Source organism: Rhincodon typus, chromosome 2 (assembly GCF_021869965.1).
Source record: "Rhincodon typus isolate 14 chromosome 2, sRhiTyp1.1, whole genome shotgun sequence".
NCBI lineage: Eukaryota > Metazoa > Chordata > Chondrichthyes > Orectolobiformes > Rhincodontidae > Rhincodon > Rhincodon typus.
Window position 1 is genome coordinate 36,106,529 of NC_063333.1, and position 18,250 is coordinate 36,124,778.

General features: G+C 42.5%; 1 protein-coding gene across 1 annotated transcript in view; it reads right to left on the reverse strand.

Moving 5' to 3' along the window:
* The window catches only part of myo3a (myosin IIIA), a 355,589-nt gene that overhangs the window by 228,221 nt on the left and 109,118 nt on the right, over positions 1-18,250 (reverse strand). Inside the window, 1 exon segment of the mRNA XM_048606878.1 lies at positions 11,451-11,516. Within this exon segment, the coding sequence (XP_048462835.1) occupies positions 11,451-11,516 (66 nt within the window).

Genomic DNA, 18,250 nt, shown 5'->3' on the forward strand with positions numbered 1-18,250 from the left:
CCACCACAGTAGTAGCAATGTGTATCTTTTTTTATTCACTCATAGGATATGGGTATCGCTGGCTGGCCAGTATTTATTGCCCATCCCTAGTTGCCTTTTAGAAGGTGGAGGTGATCTGTCTTCTTGAACCGCTGCAATCCACCTGCTGTGGGTTGACACACAATGCTATTAGGGAGCGAATTTCAGGATTTTGACCCAGAGTCAGTGGAAGAGCGGAAATATATTTCCGAGTCAGGATGGTGAGTGGCTTGGATGGGAACTTGCAGGTGATTGTGCTCCCATATCTGCTGCATTTGTCCTTCTGCATGAAAGTTATCATGGGTTTGGAAGGTGCTGTCTGAGGTTCTTTGGTGAATTTCTGCAGTGCATCTTGTAGATAGTACGCACTGCTGCTATTGAGCATTAGTGTGGAGGGAATGGATATTTATGCGTGTGAGAACCCCACCAAATGTGCTGCCTTTTCCTGAATGGTGTCAAGCTTCTTGAGTGTTGTTGGGGCTGTACTCATCCAGGCAAGTGGGGAGTATTCCATCACACTCCTGACTTGTGCCTTGTAGATGGTGGACAGGCTTTGAGGAGTCAGGAGGTGAGTTACTCACTGCAATATTCCTGCCTTTTATGTACAACAAACCGGGCAATTTTCCACATTGTTGGGTAGATGCCAGTGTTATAACTGTAACAGTTTGGCTAGGGGCATGGCAAGTTCTGGTGCACAAGTTTTCATTACTGCCGGAATGTTATCAGGGCCCATAGCCTTTGCAGCATCCAGTGTCTTGCTTCAAGATGGCGGTGTAGAAGTGTTCCTAAACCAGAGCTTATCTGCTCTATCCGTTTCTTTCTTCTTTTTCCACTTTTCATGTTTTTTCTCTTTTGCTTCTTCTTTTTTCATTCCACTTACTTCCATTCCTCAGATGGACTCAATGAGCCCCAGCCTTTTGTAGGCCCGATGCAGAGTCTTGGCTTCAAGGAATCCTAGTGCGGATTCCTAGCCTCAAGGTTAAGCCCAGTGGGAACTCCCTGCTTGAGAACTTTAAGACTGTAAGGCCGAACTTTCCCTTTTATTTCTTCGTTTTTCTAATTTATACCTTAGATTTTGTACCTAGGTATCTTTCCACCAAAGATGACACCAGAAATAGTGACTTTGTACACTTTTCGATGTACTCATGTATCCCTGTATTTAAACACATGTGACAATAAACCTAATTCTATATCAACCATTTCTTGATATCATGTAGTGTGAACCAAATTGGCTGAAGACTGGTATCTGTAATGCTGGGGACCACTGGAGGAGGCCGAGATGGATCATCCACTCGGCACTTCTGGCTGAAGATTGCTGCAAATGCTTCAGCCTTATCTTTTGCACTGATGTGCTGGACTCTTCCATCATTGAGGATGGGGATGTTTGTGGAACCTCCTCCTCCAGTGAGTTGTTTAATTGTCCACTACCATTCACGACTGGATGTGGCAGGACTGCAGAGCTTGGATCTGATCCGTTGCTTGTGGGATCACTGTTATGGCTATAATATCCCAGTCCCCAGAGCCAATCCATATTCTGAGCTCATCTGCCTTACCAGTCAGGCCTCATGCGTTGAAATAAATGCACTTTAAACCAGAAGTCTTTTCTCTCCCTTTACTGTGCCCATGTCATTTAGGATCTGACCAGCTCGATTGGTGTTACTGTTGCCGAGCCACTCTTAGAGGTGGACATTGAAATCCCCCACCCAGAGTATGTTTTGTGCCCCTGATATCCTCAGTGCTTCCTCTAAATGTTGTTCGACATGGAGGGGTACTAATTTGTTAGCTAAGGGGGATGGTATATGGTAACTAGCAGGAGGTTTCTTTGTCCATGTTTAATCTGAAATCATGAGAATTCATGAGGTCCAGAGTAAATGCTGAGGGCTCCCCAGGGCAATTCCCTCCTGACGGTATACCATTGTGCCACCACCTCTGCTGGGTCTGTCCTGCCAGTGGGACGGAACACATCCATTGATGGTGATAGTGGGGTCTGGGAAATTGTCTATAAGGTATGATGCCATGCGTATGAATACATAAGACAGTTGCTTGATTAGTCTGTGAGACAGCTTCCCCAATTTCATCACTAGCCCCAGATGTTAGTCAGGAGGACTTTGCAGGGTCGACAGGGCTGTTTTTGCCGTTGTCTTTTCTGGTGCCTGGGCCGATGCCAGGTGATCCGTCCAGTTTCATTTCTTTAAGACTTTGTAGCAATTAGTACAACTGAGTGGCTCACTAGGTGATTTCAGAGGCAATTGAGAGTCAACCCACATTGCTGTGGGTCTGGACTCACATGTAGGCCAGACCAGATAAGGATGGCAGATTTCCTTCCCTGAAGGACATTAGTGAATCAGATGTGTTTTTCTGACAATCAACAATGGTTTCATGGTCATCACTAGATTCTTAATTTCAGATTTTCTTTGTATTGAATTCAAATTCCACTATCTGCCTTGCAGGGATTTGAACCCGGGTACGACAGAATATTGGTGGAGTTTCTGGATTAATAGCCGAGCAATAATATCACTAGGCCATCATTGCCTTTGAGAAGTGTTAGTGATCTGCCTTGAACTGATGCAGTCTGTGTGCTGCAGGTAAACCCGCAGTGCCCTTAGAGAGGGAATTCCAGGATTTTGACCCAGTGACAGTAAAGGAATGGCGATGTATTTCCAAGTCAGGATAGTGAGTGGCTTGAAGAGGAATTTGTAAGTGGTGGTGCTCCATGTATCTGCTGCCCTTGTCTTTCTGGGCAGAAGCAGTCGTGGGTTTGGAAAGTGTGTCTAAGGATCTTTGGTGAATTTTGACAATGCATCTTGTAGATAGTACACACTGCTGTTACTGAGCTTCAGTAGTGGAGAGAGTGGATGCTTGTGGATGTGATATCAATCAATTGGGCTGCTTTGAATTGGATGGTATCAAACTTCTCCAGTGTTGTTGGAGGCTGTACTATTTCAGGTAAATGGAGAGTATTCCATCACACTCCTGACTTGTGCCTTGTAGATAGTGGACAGGCTTTGAGGAGTCAGGAAGTGAGTTATTTGCTGCAGTGTTCCAAGCTTCTGACCTGCCATTGCAGCCACTGTGTTTATGTGGCGAGTCCAGTCGTGTTTGTGGTCAATGTTAACCCCCAGGATGTTGACAGTAAGGGATTCAGTGATGGTAACAACACTGAATGTTAGGGTGCAGTAGTTAGGTTGTCTCTTACTGGAGATGTTCATTGCCTGGCGATTTTGTGGCGTGAATGTTAATTGCAAAGTGCACTTTGGTAACTCACCAAGTTTCTTCTCATAGTACCCTTCCAAACCCGGGATTTCTATCACCGGGAAAGACCAGGGCAACAAGTACATAGGAACACCACCACCTACTTGTTTCCTTTCAAGTCACTCAACTTCCTGACTTGAGATAGATTGCCTTTTCTTCACTGTGTCTGGGTCAATATCCTGGAACTGCCTTCTTCACAGCCTGAGGAATACAACAGTTCAAGGTGGCAGCTCACCAGGACCTTCTTCAGGATAATTAAGGCTGGACAATAAATATTGGCCCAGCTAGTGATGTTCAATCACAGCCCATGATTGAACTAAAATAAACTCTAACTACGTCTTCAATAAAATCAATGACCTAGCTTCCACTACATGTTGGGTCAAAGAACTCCACAAAGTAACAACGCTCAGGGAAAAATATTCTCCTCACCTCAGTCTTAAATGTGAAAATCCTAATGCCAGCCATTGGAATGTGTTGGAAGAATTTGTAGATTGATGCTCAATCTGTTTGGCCACATTCTGAATGCACATTTTCTTGGCGACCATAGGAATGAGATTTTTCTTTATTGCAACCTCCTAGATGCATTTGTTTCGGTGTTTCATTACTGACTGACTGTGTAATGAAACTTCAGACTGGAGCTGGAAACCAAATTGCTACTATGAGAGGTTTGTTACAACTGAATTTGTAATGCTGATCCTCTGAGTACAGTTATTTAATTATACAAATTTGCAGATTTACTGTCATAGTGATTACTGTGTTGGCATTCAGACCCAACTCCAGACACAAGAAGCTATTTGTTGATCTAAGGCATGCTGCTCCAATGAATTTCCCATACTGTCAGATGACACTTTGTATTAGAATTGTGCAGGGGTCAGCCAATAAACCGCTGTGGGAATTTTATTCAGAAAGGAATTTGCCAACCTCAATATTGTCACAAGTAAGTTGAACAAAATCACAACAGCACAGCCAGAAGAAGCAAGCCAATGCTGAAATTCAACACAAGAGCACTGTTATATCTGAATAAATTTACAACAAATATTTAAATACATCATAATGGAGTGCTTAAGTACTGCAACTCCTCACCAGCCTGTTTTAAGTTGCTTTCCACAAATAGGGTGACTGATGTCTTAGTCAGTTTGGTTGGCACCTCCATATTCTTCCTACTCAGAAACCACTGTGGCAGAATGGTGCTGCGCAATTTCACTGTGCTGCAGGATTTTGAACAGTATATCTTATTCTATAATGGGCCCATGACCACAAATAGGGAGAAGTTGGGTACTGGAGTTCTAAATGGAGAAATGGTTTCCAGGGGCTTCCCAGAACTCCGGGTATCCGCTCAATATGTTGCCGGCTGTCGATTCCCAAAGACATGAGGGAATGGCCAGAGATGGAATGTCTTCCCACCCGAAGTATTACATTGTATTAAAGTGGACTGAGCTGAACAGAGTGGTGTCCTGGGTATCGGAATTATCCTGGAGTCCAGATCGCTAGGTGGTAGCCTCCCACCCAGCAACTGGATTCCAGGATAATTCTGATATCCAGATCTTCTGTGGGGTGGAAATGGGTCTCCAGACCAAGAAGCAAGAATGGTGGTAGCCTCCCACCCAGCAACTGGATTCCAGGATAATTCTGATATCCAGATCTTCTGTGGGGTGGAAATGGGTCTCCAGACCAAGAAGCAAGAATGAAACTATGAATCAGCATTCCTCTAAGAGGGTACCTCTTGCAGATATGTTCCTGAATTACAGGTGCCTAAGACATTCCCTTAACTGTAATAGTTTCAAGGATTGTCAGTCACATTATGCAAGGATAGTTACCAGTTGAGAACAAAACCCACAGAGGTCAGCCTACATTCAGAAATTATATTACTGCTTGACAAACTCATTTAAAGCTTTAAAGAGATACAATGGGACATGATGGAGTTCCCGCAAACTGCAGAACAGATCCCGGTTCCATTGTCAAACAGCCAGGAAATGGTGCAGAGAGATAGCAGGAAATAGTTCAACCTTACTGCTCAATCCAGCTGAGCAGGTGTGGGAACGCTGCCAACTTTTAAACACAAGAGCTCAAGCTTTCTCCGATCTGGTGCTTAACTGGTCCAAGTATCTGATCTTCCTTGATACTTTAATTAGTTACGTAATTAATTGGAAATAAACGGGAGTGTAATATGAATGATGCTTCCCCTCCCACTCCAACTTCATCCGCTGCCCAGATGAGATATCCTGAACTCGGGCACCAAGATGGTAACACAGCCTTTGGGAATCTTGATCCTGGCCACACAGAACAATGTCTATTCCACTGATAAATTATCTCTGATTACAACCACATTCCTTTTCTCTCTCCCCTCTTGAATGGCTCTCTGTACCATGCTGCTATGGTCAGTTTGCTCATCCTCCTGACAGACCCCGAGCTCATCCACATGGGGAGCAAGAACCTCAAACTTGTTAGACAACATCAAGGGCGGAGGTTCCTTCAGCACTTCCTCCTGATCCCTCTACCTGCCTCAGTCATATTCACACCCTCCTGTCCCTGACAGGTGAGAGTGACAGTCCTTACTATCAAGTCTGCACTTGATCAAGTGTGGCATCAAGGAACATGAACAAAACTGGAATCAATAGGTATCAGGGATATCAACTCTCCATTGGTTGGAGTCATACCTGGCACATAGGAAGATGGCCGTAGTTGCTGCAGGCCAGTCATCTCAGCTCCAGGACATCATAGAATCCCTAGTGTCAAGGCAGGCCATTCGGCCCATGGAGTCCACATCAACCCTCTGAAGAGCATCCCACCCAGACTAAGATCCTCAACTTATCTCTATAACGCTGATTTTTCCATGGCTAACCCACCTAACCTGCACATCTTTGGACTATGGGAGGAAACTGGAGCACCCGGAGGAAACCCATGCAGACACAGAGGGAATGTGCAAACCCCACACAGACAGTCGCCTGAGGGCAGAATCTAACCTGGGTCCCTGGCGCTGTGAGGTAACAGTGCTAAACACTGAGCCACGGTGCTGCCCGTCTCTGCAGGAGTTGCTCAGGGTAGTGTCCTAGGCCCAACCATCTTCAGCTGCTTCATCAATGACCTTCCCTCCATCGTAATATCAAAAGTGGGGATGTTTGCCGATGATTGCACAATATTCAGCACCATTCGCGACTCCTCAGATACTGAAGCAGTCAATGTTCAAATGTAACAAGATCAGGACAGTATCCAGACTTGGGCTGACAAGTGGCAAGTAACACATACACCACAGGCTATGACCATCACCATTAAGAGACAATCTAACAATTGCACTTTGATATTCAATGGTCTTACCATCACCGAATCCCCTATTATCAACATCATGGGATTTACCACTGACCAGAAACTGAGCTAGACTCACCAGATAAATACAGTGGCTACAAGAGCAGGTCAGAGACTAGGAATACTGCAGCAAGTAAAATCGCCTCCTGACTCCCCAAAGCTTGCCCACCATCTCAGGGACTCAGGGACAGGAATTGTTGTTGGAAGTTCTGGGATTTAGATGCTTTAAAAGAAATAGGGAGAGTGGTAAAAGAGGTGGGGGAGTGGCATTGCTAGTCAGGGCTAGTATAGCAGCTACTGAAAGGCAGTTCGAGAATGATATGTTTACAGAGTCAGTTTGGGTTGAGGTCAGGAACAAGAAACGAGCAGTCACTTTATTGGGGTTTGTTTACAGACCCCTTAATAGTTGCAGAGAAGTGGAGGAGTGGATTGGGAGGCAGATACTGGAAAGATGCAGAAGTCACAGGGTTGTAGTCATGGGTGACTTCAACTTTCCAAATATTGATTGGAAACTTTTTAGTTGTAATAGTTAAGATGGAGTGGATTTTGTCCATGTGTTCAGGAAGGATTCCTGACACAGTACGTAGATAGACCAACATGAGGAGAGGCCACTTTGGATTTGGTGCTTGGCAATAATCCGGGCCAAGTGTTAGACCTGTTGGTAGGAGAGCATTTTGGCAGTAGCGATCATAACTCTGTTACTTTTACAATAATCATGGAAAATGACAGGTACATAGAGCAGGGTAAGGTTTATAATTGGGGGAAGGGTAATTACAAGAACTGGGTAACATAAAATGGGAAGAGATGTTGTCAGGGAAGAGCACTATTGAAATGTGGAGATTGTTGAAGGAATGCATACTGCGTGTGCTCGATATGTTTGCCCCTAGCTGGCAAGGAAGATGCGGTCGAGTGAAGGAGCCGGGGTTCTCGAGAGAGGTCGAACGACTGGTTAAGAGGAAGAAGGAGGCTTATATAAAGGTTAGGAAACTAGGAACAGAAAAGGCTCTAGAGGGATACAAGTTAGCCAGGAAGGAGCTGAAGAAAGGGCTTAGGAGAGCTATAAGGGGGCATTGGAAAACCTTGGCAGATAGGATCAAGGAAAACTCCAAGGCTTTTTACACATACGTAAGGAATAAGAGAATGACTGCAGAAAGAGTAGGGCCGCTCAAGGATTGTAAAGGGAATTTGTGCACGGAGCCTAAAGAGATAGGAGAGGCCCTTAACGAATACTTTTCTTTGGTATTCACAACTGAGAGGGACCTAGTTGTAGAGGAGGACAGTGTGAAGCAGGCTGGTAGGCCAGAGGAGGTCAATGTTATTAAGGAAGATGTACTAGGAATTTTGAGGAACTTGAAGATAGATAAGTCCCCCAGGCCTGATGGGATTTATCCAAGGATTCTATGGGAAGCGAAGGAAGAGATCGCAGGGCCTTTGGCGATGATCTTTTCATCCTCACTGTTCACGGGTATAGTGCCAGAAGATTGGAGGGAGGCAAATCCCTTGTTCAAAAAAGGGAATAGGGATAACCCCGGAAATTACAGGCCAGTTAGTCTTACTTCAGTGGTGGGCAAATTATTGGAAAGGGCTCTGAGAGATAGGATTTATGATCACTTGGATAGGCACAATTTGACTCGTGATAGTCAGCATGGATTTGTGAGGGGTAGATCATGCCTCACAAATCTTATTGAATTCTTTGAAGAGGTGACCAAACATGTGGATGAAGGTAGAACAGTGGATGTGGTATACGTGGATTTAAGTAAGGCATTTGATAACGTTCCCCATGGTAGGCTCATGCAGAAAGTAAGGAGGCATGGGATAGGGGGAAATGTGGCAGAATGGATTCAGAATTAGCTGACACTCAGAAGACAAAGGGTGCTGGTGGACAGAAAATATTCAACATGGTGCTCAGTTACGAGTGGTGTACCACAAGGATCTGTTCTGCGTCCTCCTCTATTTGTGATTTTTGTAAATGATTTGGATGTAAGAGTGGAAGGGTGGATTAGTAAGTTCGCGGACGATACGAAGGTGGATTGAGTTGTGGATAGTGTGGAGGGCTGTTCTAGGTTACAAAGGGACATTGATAGGATGCAGAGCTGGGCTGAGAAGTGGCAGATGGAGTTTAACCCTGGGAAGTGTGAGGTGATTCATTTTGGAAGGACAAATTTGAAAGCAGAATACAGGGTTAACGGAAAGATTCTCGGCAGTGTGGAGGAGCAGAGGGATCTTGGGGTTCATGTTCACAGTTCCCTGAAAGCTACCACCCAGGTGGATAGAGTTGTTAAGAAGGTGTATGGTGTGTTAGCTTTCATTAATAGAGGGATTGAGTTCAAGAGCCGTGAAGTTATGCTCCAGCTATACAAAAGCCTGGTTCGGCCTCATCTGGAGTATTGTGTCCAGTTCTGGTCACCTCATTGCAGGAAAGATGTGGAAGTGTTAGAAAAGGTGCGAAGGAGATTTATCAGGATGTTGCCTGGAATGGAGGGAAGGTCTTACGAGGAAAGGTTGAGAGAGCTAGGGCTTTTCTCTTTAGAACGATGAAGGATGAGAGGTGACTTGATAGAGGTGTATAAAATGATCAGAGGTATAGATAGATTAGACAGCCAGAGACTTTTTCCTGGGGTGGAGGTAGTTATTACGAGGGGGCATAGTTTTAAAGTGAGTAGAGGTAGATATAGGGGAGAGGTCAGAGGTAGGTTCTTTACTCAGAGAGTGGTAGGGTGTGGAATGCATTGCCGGAGAGGGTAGTGGAGTCGGCCTCATTAGGGGCATTTAAGCGGCTATTAGTAGGCATATGGATGATAGTATAAGGTAGGGGTGGAGGTTAGATAGAGGTTTAGGGTAAAAGTTCGGCACAACATCGTGGGCCAAAGGGCCTGTACTTTGCTGTCCTGTTCTATGTTCCAAGGCACAAGTCAGGAGTGTAACAGAATACTCCCCACTTGCCTAGATGCGTCCAGCTCCAACAATACACAACAAGCTGGACACTATCCAAGAAAAAGTATCCCGTTTGATTGGCACTATGTCCAAAAACATCCACCCTCCACCACCGACACTCAGTAACAGCACTGCAGAAATTTACCAAAGATCCTCAGACAGCACCTTCCAAAGACACGACCACTTCCATTTGGAAGGACAAGGGCAGCAGATACATAGGAATACCACCACCTTCAAGTTCCCCTCCAGTCACTCACCATCCTGACTTGGAAATATATTGCTGTTTCCTCACTGTCCCTGGGTCAAAATCCTGGAATTCCCTCCCTGATGGCATTGTGGGTCAACTCACAACAGGTGGACTGCAGCGGTTCTGGAAGGCAGCTCACCACCACCTTCTCAAGGGTAACTAGGGACGGGCAATAAATGCTGCCCCACCAGCAAAGCCCACATCCCAGAAATGATTAAAAATAATTAACTAAATTTGGAGATAGTAAGAACTGCTGATGCTGGAGTCAGAGATAACACAGTGTGGAACTGAAGGAGCACAGCAGGCCAGGCAGCATCAGAGCAGCAGGAAAGTTGACGTTTTGAGTAAATTTGAGGTAGTTAATCTAAGGGGTGTGACTGCCTACTGAAACACAGCGTCCAGGTAACTCTCCCCCTCCCTGATGTGTCATAGTGTTTGAAGCTCAGACTCCAGCCCTTCAACTCTGAGCTGGAGGTCCTCAAGCAACCATCATTTGTTACAGATGTGGTCACTACGAGCCATAATGGGGTCCACCAGCTCCCATGTCATTGCAGTTAAAACGATTTCCTGGCCTAGCATCTCTATTTTAATGACTTAGTTCTTAATTTGATTTTTAAAAAAATCACACTGGTCTTTTAGTTTGTAGCCTGCAAATATTTCCCCTATTTACCTTCAATCGGAAAGTAACCTATAACAGATAGTGAGATTAGCAGCTAACCCCAACCAATGGACTTACAGTTTACATGTGATGTCACTCTTGTGCTGGGTCCTTGACCCTGTGCTTCAGTTAGTCTGTTAAAAACCTTACAAATTAAGAGCCAAGAGAAAAGCAAGCAAAAAGCTTCTTGCTCCCTTCTGCACTGAATTCCCACATTGCCACCAAATTCCCCAAGCTGTATAAGAACCGAATAAAGTACAGATGTGGCAGTTCAGAAGCAAAAGCAGAAATTGTTGGAAAACCTCAACAGGTCTGTCGGCATCTGTGGAGAGAAATCAGAGTTAATGTTTCAGGTCAAGTGACCCTCCCTCAGATCTGTTCTGAGCAAGGGTCACTTAACCTGAAACATTTACTCTAATGCCTGTCTACAGATCCTGCCAGACCTACTGAACTTTTCCAGCAATTTCAGTTTTTGCTCCCAAACTATATATTCATTCGGACTGTATCTCACACTGAATGGGATCTCTCCTTCCTGACCATGCAAAGCTTACTGATGTATTTACCATGTGTATATGTACAGCATATACACATACTATGAGGATACAAGTTTCAGTAACTTATCGATACCTCAGTGCTCAGTATCTGTACAAAGTTTTACTTCTAGGCATTAACAACATCAAGGCAAATACGCATAGTGCAGGAAAATGGTGTTGAGATAGAAGATCAGCCACAATCTTTTGGAATGACAAAGCAGGCTTGCCAGGGTGTCTGCTATACCTAAGTCTTGTGTTTCTCTGTGTAAAACAGAATTGTTAAGGCTGAGAAAGAAAGAATATGATACGGAAGGATGCAAAACCTAGAATTGGCAGTAAATGTTTAATGAATCCTTAGTGCAAAGGAAGCTTTGTTACTGAAATGAAGTTTTTTTACACTCTAATGATACACATTGCTTATGTGTGGTGTCTTGTATGGATTATGTTTTGAGGGTGTCACCCTTTACCTCTATGAGAATTGCAGAGATCTAATAAAATCACTCACATGGCAATAAAATCATTAAATTCTTCTGACCACAGCTCCGGCTGATGCAGTTTTGGAGGTGGATTTCTGAGGAAAGAAGCATAAACAGAGATTCAAATTTTCAAAGTGGTAAAATTCAGAAAAATGCAATTATAAAGAATATGTCTACAAGGATCATTACAAAATAATTGACTCAGCAGCTTAAAGGACTTAGTCATTAGTGCAATTATACTTCATTTGTGTCTTATTCTATATGCCATCCACGCAGACGTATAAGCCTAAGGATACGCAGTCATTGAGAGCCAAATATAGTTTTTGTCACCACTGTTGCTCATGCATGTCTTTGGAATGTAGCTGCAGTTGATGGTCTATTAATCTCCAATCAAATATATCTGCAGGTTAAGTGGTTTTCTAAAGGCACAAATAAATGATATGTCCTTATCATAGAATTACTTTATTTTCAGTAGTTCTGATGTCATTTTAACTACAGAAGGACATCTGACATTGCAACAGTAACTGTTCTATTTAATATGGTATTAAGGTAGTGACTAATGATATTAATCTTCAATGATTTACTGCTAACTGCTGTGGATAGTTAAAATGTCTTGCTTACCACAGTCTCTTGGATTTTATATTGAACTGTGAAAATGGCTTTCAATGCTGCCTGCAAACATCTGTTGCATTTAACTGCAGCTTGAATCAAGGCTGTAGTGTTTATCAAAATAACTTTATAGAGATACTGGTGTCATGAAAGAGATTTTCTTCTTTCCTTACTTCTTTGGAAAGGAAGAAGGCAGAAGAGACCTAATTGATTTTTAGTTATGATTGAACAACATAGTATAGTGTGACAATGAATCAACATGTTCAATGGTAACAAATAGGAAATTATTATGTACTTACTCATTTATTAAAATAAAGCCATTAAATACCCATACTATGTGAAATGATGCAAGATTCTCACTGATTTGGCATTATAATAATTGTTCTTTAAAGTTTTGGCAAAGATCTGTAGCTCGGGTTGTGGATGATGTTGTTGACTTGCTTGCCGAGCTGGCTTGTTTTTATTCAGGCATTTCGTCACCATGCTAGGTGACATCGGCAGTGGATCCTCCGATGAAGCGATGTTATTCTACTCTGCTTGGAACTTATACTGTCTGGCTCATCATGGTGAGCACTATCATTTCCGGTTTTGATCTGTATGGGTTTGTATCTGGGGTTCAATTCTATATGTTTGTTGATTGAAGTATGGGTGGAGAACCATGCCTCTAGGAATTCCCGTGCGTGTCTGTGTTTGGCTTGGGCTACTATGGTTACTTTGTCCCAGTTAAATTGATGGCCTTCGTTGTCTGAGTGTACCGATATTAAGGAGAGTTTGTCATGCCGTTTTGCTGTTAGTTGATTTTTATGTATTCTAATGGCTAGTTTCCTTCCTGTCTGTGCGATATAATGTTTATGGCAGTCATTGCATGGCATTTTGCAAGCCACGTTCATTCTGCATGTTGTGGGAATGGGGTCTTTAATCCTTGTAAGTATTTGTCGTAGCGTGGCAGTGGACTTATGGGCCACCATGATTCCTAGTGGTCATAGGAGTCTTGTTATCAGTTCCATATGTTCTTGATGTAGGGCAGTTTTGCCAGTGTGTTAGGTCGTACTGTGTCCTCCTGTTGTTGTCTCTTTTGTAGGCATCTGCGGATGAGGTTGCAGGGATATCTGTTCATAGCGATGATTTTGTATAAGTGTTCTTCCTCTTTCCTGCATAGTTCTGGAGTGTTGCAGTGTGTCCGGGCCCATTTAAATAGTGTCCTACTATTAAGTAGGTGAAGGTGTAACAAGTGACTCAAAAGGAACTAGGGCTATCAACAGGCTACAGTGTCGTTGTCATGGCGTTATGATCACAATCTAATTTCAGAAGGTGGTCATTTGGATTATTTTGCTTATCTATTCTGAAACGCCCTAAAGAACTCTCATTGCAGAATCAAGTTGGTTCTTAAATGATACCAGAATTTTCAGTGTCATTGTCTATCCAAAGGTCATTATGTGGAGAAGATTTTTTTGATATTGGCCCTAAACTTCCATTGGACTGTTTTAAATCTCTGTCCTAGAGTCACTTAATATAACACAATACAATTTAATTTAATTTAATTTCACAGGTATACTTTACAATATTATTTATAATCTTATATCCTTTCAATTGATCAGCTCTTGGAGCCAGCTTACAATCCTAAAACCCTCAAATTTCTGCAGTCTTTCTTCATGTAGTCAGACCTTTAAGACAGTGGAATGTGAATGTCTGTCTCCCTTGCAGCTCAGCAACTGCAACTGCATGGAGGACTAAAGGATAGTTTGACTATTGACTCAGAGGAGCCTGTGGACAGAGACAGACCTTTCGATCCTGTTCAGGCCTTTTATACAATTCAGTTAGATCATGACTGACCTGTATCATAATTCCAACAAGCCACCTTAATTCTTAACACCTTACCTAACCTGTTAACAACTTCAATTTTGAAATTTTCAATTAATTAATTAATTCATTTATTTATGAGATGCTGGCAAGAGACACCTGTGGTGGGGAAGCTCTTGGAGAAGATACTGAGGGACAAGATATATACACATTTGGAAGAAAATGGACTAGTTGTTGACAGGCAGCATTTTTTTCATGGGGAAGGTCATGTCTCACCAACCTGATTGAATTTTTTGTAGCGGTGACAAAGATAATTAATGAGGGAAGGATGTGGATGTATTTTATATGGACTTTAGTAAGGCATTTGATAAAGTCCCACATGGCAGATTGGTACAAAAACTAAAATCACGTGGGATTCGCGGTGGGCTGACTAGATGGTTTCAAAACTGGCTTGGTCATAGAAGACAGAGGATAGTGGTGGAAGGATGTTTTTCAGAATAGAGACCGTTAACTAGTGACGTTCCACAGGGATCAATATTAGGTCCTCTGTGGTTTGTAGTATATATAAATGATCTGGAGGAAAATGTGGCTGGTCTGATTAGTAAGTTCGCAGATGACATGAAGATTGGTGGAGCTGCTGATAGTGTTAACGATTGCAAAGGATACAACAAGATATAGATAGATTGGTGACTTGGGCACAGAAATGGCAGATGATGTTTAATCCAGAGAAATGCGAGATGATGTATTTTGGAGGATCAAATTTAGGTGTGAATTATACTGTAGTGTTGTGTGTCATTTTGGTCACCACATTACCAGAAGGAGGTGGAAGCTTTGGAGAGAGTGCAGAGAAGGTTCACCAGGATGTTACCTGGTCTCGACAGCATTGACTATGAGGAAAAGTTAAAAAGGCCAGGATTGTTTTCACTGGAAATATGGCAGCTGAGAGGAGATCTGATAGAGGTCTACAAAATTATGAGAAACATAGATAGGGTGGATAGTCACAGGCTTTTTCCCAGGGTTGAAGTTTCAATTACAAGAGGACACGGGTTCAAGGTGAGAGGGGGACAGTTTAAGGGAGATGTGCAAGGGACATTTTTCACACAGAGAGTGGTAGGAGCCTGGAACACACTGCCAGAAGAGGTGATGGAAGCGGGCACATTGGCGACATTTAAGAGGCATCTGGATGGTTACATGGATAGGGAGGGAATTGAGGGACACGGATCGAATAAGGGCAGAAGGTATGTTTTTTAGCTTAGTTATAGCATGATGATCAGCACAGGCTTGGAGGGCCGAAGGGCCTGTTCCTGTGCTGTACTTCTCTTTTGTTCCTTTATTTGTTCTTTTACTTGCCCTTCAGAAGGAGGTGGTGATAGGAATGGATTGTTTGGCCACTTCAGACACCAGTCAAGATTCCACCATGTTGCTGTGGATCTAGAGCCCCATCTGGACCAGACTGGTTAAGGAGAGAAGGTTTTCTTCCCTGCAGGATATTTATGAACTAAATTGGTCTTTGCAATAACCCGGCAGTTTCTTGGCTCACCATGACAGATACTAGCTTTGTGTTTCAGGCTTATTTCACTAATTGAATTTAAAATTCCCTGTACATTTTAATTGGTCATTTTGATTTCAAGGGCCCTACTGAAGATTGACAACCACATGACCCACATTCCATTTAACAGTTTCATTTCCCATTAGGAAGGAAATTCTTCCTAATGAATTGTTTAACAAACCATTTCTTAATTTCTTTCCTGTGAAATAACAATGAAGCTCAAATGAAAACTCAATATGCAGATGAGATATCGTAATAATAATTTAGCAAGCTTTGCCTCTTTCTCTTCTCAAGACAAGTTTAGTTGTGCATTGTTTCAAAAGAACTTATATTTATTGAAATCAAACAGTAATAAAATCACAACCAATCATTCAGTGCTGCACTAATAAATACTGGTAAAAAACAGATGTAAATATATCATTTAAAATACTAATGGATGAAGCAGTTCTACAGTAAAATTAATTTCAACTCAACTGTTCTAAACTATGAACGCAGAGCTTTATTCACTGAGTACGAAATCTATTATCTATTTGTAAGATAATATGAACCTATAGACTTTCACATAAATTAGAGGTAGAAGTAGAATTACTTAGGTCTTCTGCTGATTAGATTACCCAACCTTCCCACCTATCCCCGATAACCTTACAACCCCTTGCTTGTCAAGAATCTGTGTACCTCTGCTTTCACAGTTTTCAAGGACTTTACCTCCATTGCTTTTTGAGGAAGAGAATTCCAAAGACTCACGACCCTCAATGAGAAAAAAAAATTCTCCTTAGTGCTTTCATCAATATGTGACCTATGTATTTTTATTCAGTGACCTTTGGTCCTAGATTCTCCCACACAACTCTTTTTTCACCCACCCTAGCAAGATCCCTCACCATCTTCAAAATCATGAGCAGGCTAGATAGAATAGTTGAAAATCATGTGCTTAAGCTTCAATGAGTCAAGCTTGAAGTTGAGCTTGAGTTCTGAAGAAGTATCATATTAGACTCTATATAAGATGTTTCTCCTTGTGAGGGAGGCAAAAACTAGGCAGCACATTTTAAAAATAAGAAATCTTCCATTTAAGACAGCGATGTGGAGAATTTGTGGCCTGTTAAAATCTTTCAGAAGAGCAGTGGAGGGTGGATAATTGAATATACTCAAGATTGATTTAAACAGATTTTTGATTGACAAGACATTAAAGGGATTTGGGGGTGGGGGAACGGAATTAGGCAGGAAAATGCAGTTAAGGACATAACGAGATTAGCCATGATCTTATCAGATGGTGGGCCAGGCTTGAGACCTGAATGGCCTGCACTCTCTCCTATTTTCTATCTTCATGTTGGTCTCTAGGGGATTATTACAAATACCTTCCTGTATTTTGATGAAGAATTCCAGAATAAAACGTGACCTCTGCTTCGCTCTTTTCACCGGTTGTGTCAGCAAAAATAGACTTCACTTGTCATGTGCATTTAACTGCAAAAATGGCATTTCCAAACTTGTCATGGTTTTGGAAACAGCCTGGGGAACTAGGCTTTGTGGAACATTTATGGTGTTGGCAGTTAGAGTGAAAAGCATTATATACAAGATTGTTAAAATGGAACTAGACAGCTGTAGATCCCTGAAGAGCAAACCCAAGTCTTGGTAGCAATCTGTACATATTAGGATACTGAAAGGAATTTACTGCTGTTGTATTTTCAAATTGACAAGGGATTTCATTATAGTTTGAAGCCCGGAAATTAAGTAAAGCAACAGGGGGTACATTGTAAATCCTTTTTCCAGACTTTGCCTTCAGACTGTATATGAAGCAAAGCCACATAAGATTGGTAATCATGCTCACGCTTGGAAAAAAATTGAGAGAAATTGTCCTGAAAATGAGTGATAGTGAAAGGGGAAAAAAAACGGTTCTGTGCTTTTGATATCAGTGGGAGCTTTTCTATGCTGTGAGTAACATGATTGATGTACAGTGAATGCTTCTGACGCTAGGCTCCAGTAACACTTCACTTTAATCACCGATATGAAGCAGTGAAAATTCTTCTTTTTCTTGTACAATAAAGTCCTACTGTTGCAGCTAAATGAGATTTCCAATTAACATACATTAGTAGTTGGACTGAGTTTCCAGTAAGTCATTTGGATAAGACTATAAAGCTTTGGAGAAACTCAGTAGCCAGCTCTAGTGAGTTTCTTGTGTGTTTTTGTTTTATTTCTGATTTCTTGCATCCCAGTGTTTTGCTTTTATTTAGGTCCATTAAATATATGTTACCAAAAACTAGGAGCGAGAGAGAGTGACAGGAAGAAGAAAGTCAGCCCCAGTCTAATTTAATAATCATTTTTTATAGTATTGTTCATCTGTCAATATGGAGGCAAGGAGTAGATAAGTTAAATTTTAAAATGTGTAAGGTGTGAGAATCCCTACAGTGTGGAAACAGGCACTTTGGCCCATCAAGTCCACACGGACCTTCAGAGCATCCCACCCAGATCAATCCCCCTATCTGTTCCCTGTAACCCACCTCATCTACACATCCCTGATGTGGGCAATTTAGCATGGCCAATCCACCTAACCTGCACATCTTTGAATTGTGGGACGAAACTAGAGATCCCAGCAGAAACCCACACAGACACGGGGCGAATGTACAAACTCCACACAGACAGTCACCGGGAGGTGGAATCAAACTTGCGTCTCTGGCAGTGTGAGGCAGCGGTGCCAACCACTGAGTCACTGTGCTGCCCAAATAGATTTGCTCCATAGTATTCTCTCTATCCTATCCTCCTCAATCAGAAAGAGGCCATTCAGCCCATCAAGTCTGCTTTGACCCTCCGAAGAGCATCCCAAATAGACCCATCCTCACACCCTATCCCTGTCATTCCTGGTTAATCCACCTAAACAAC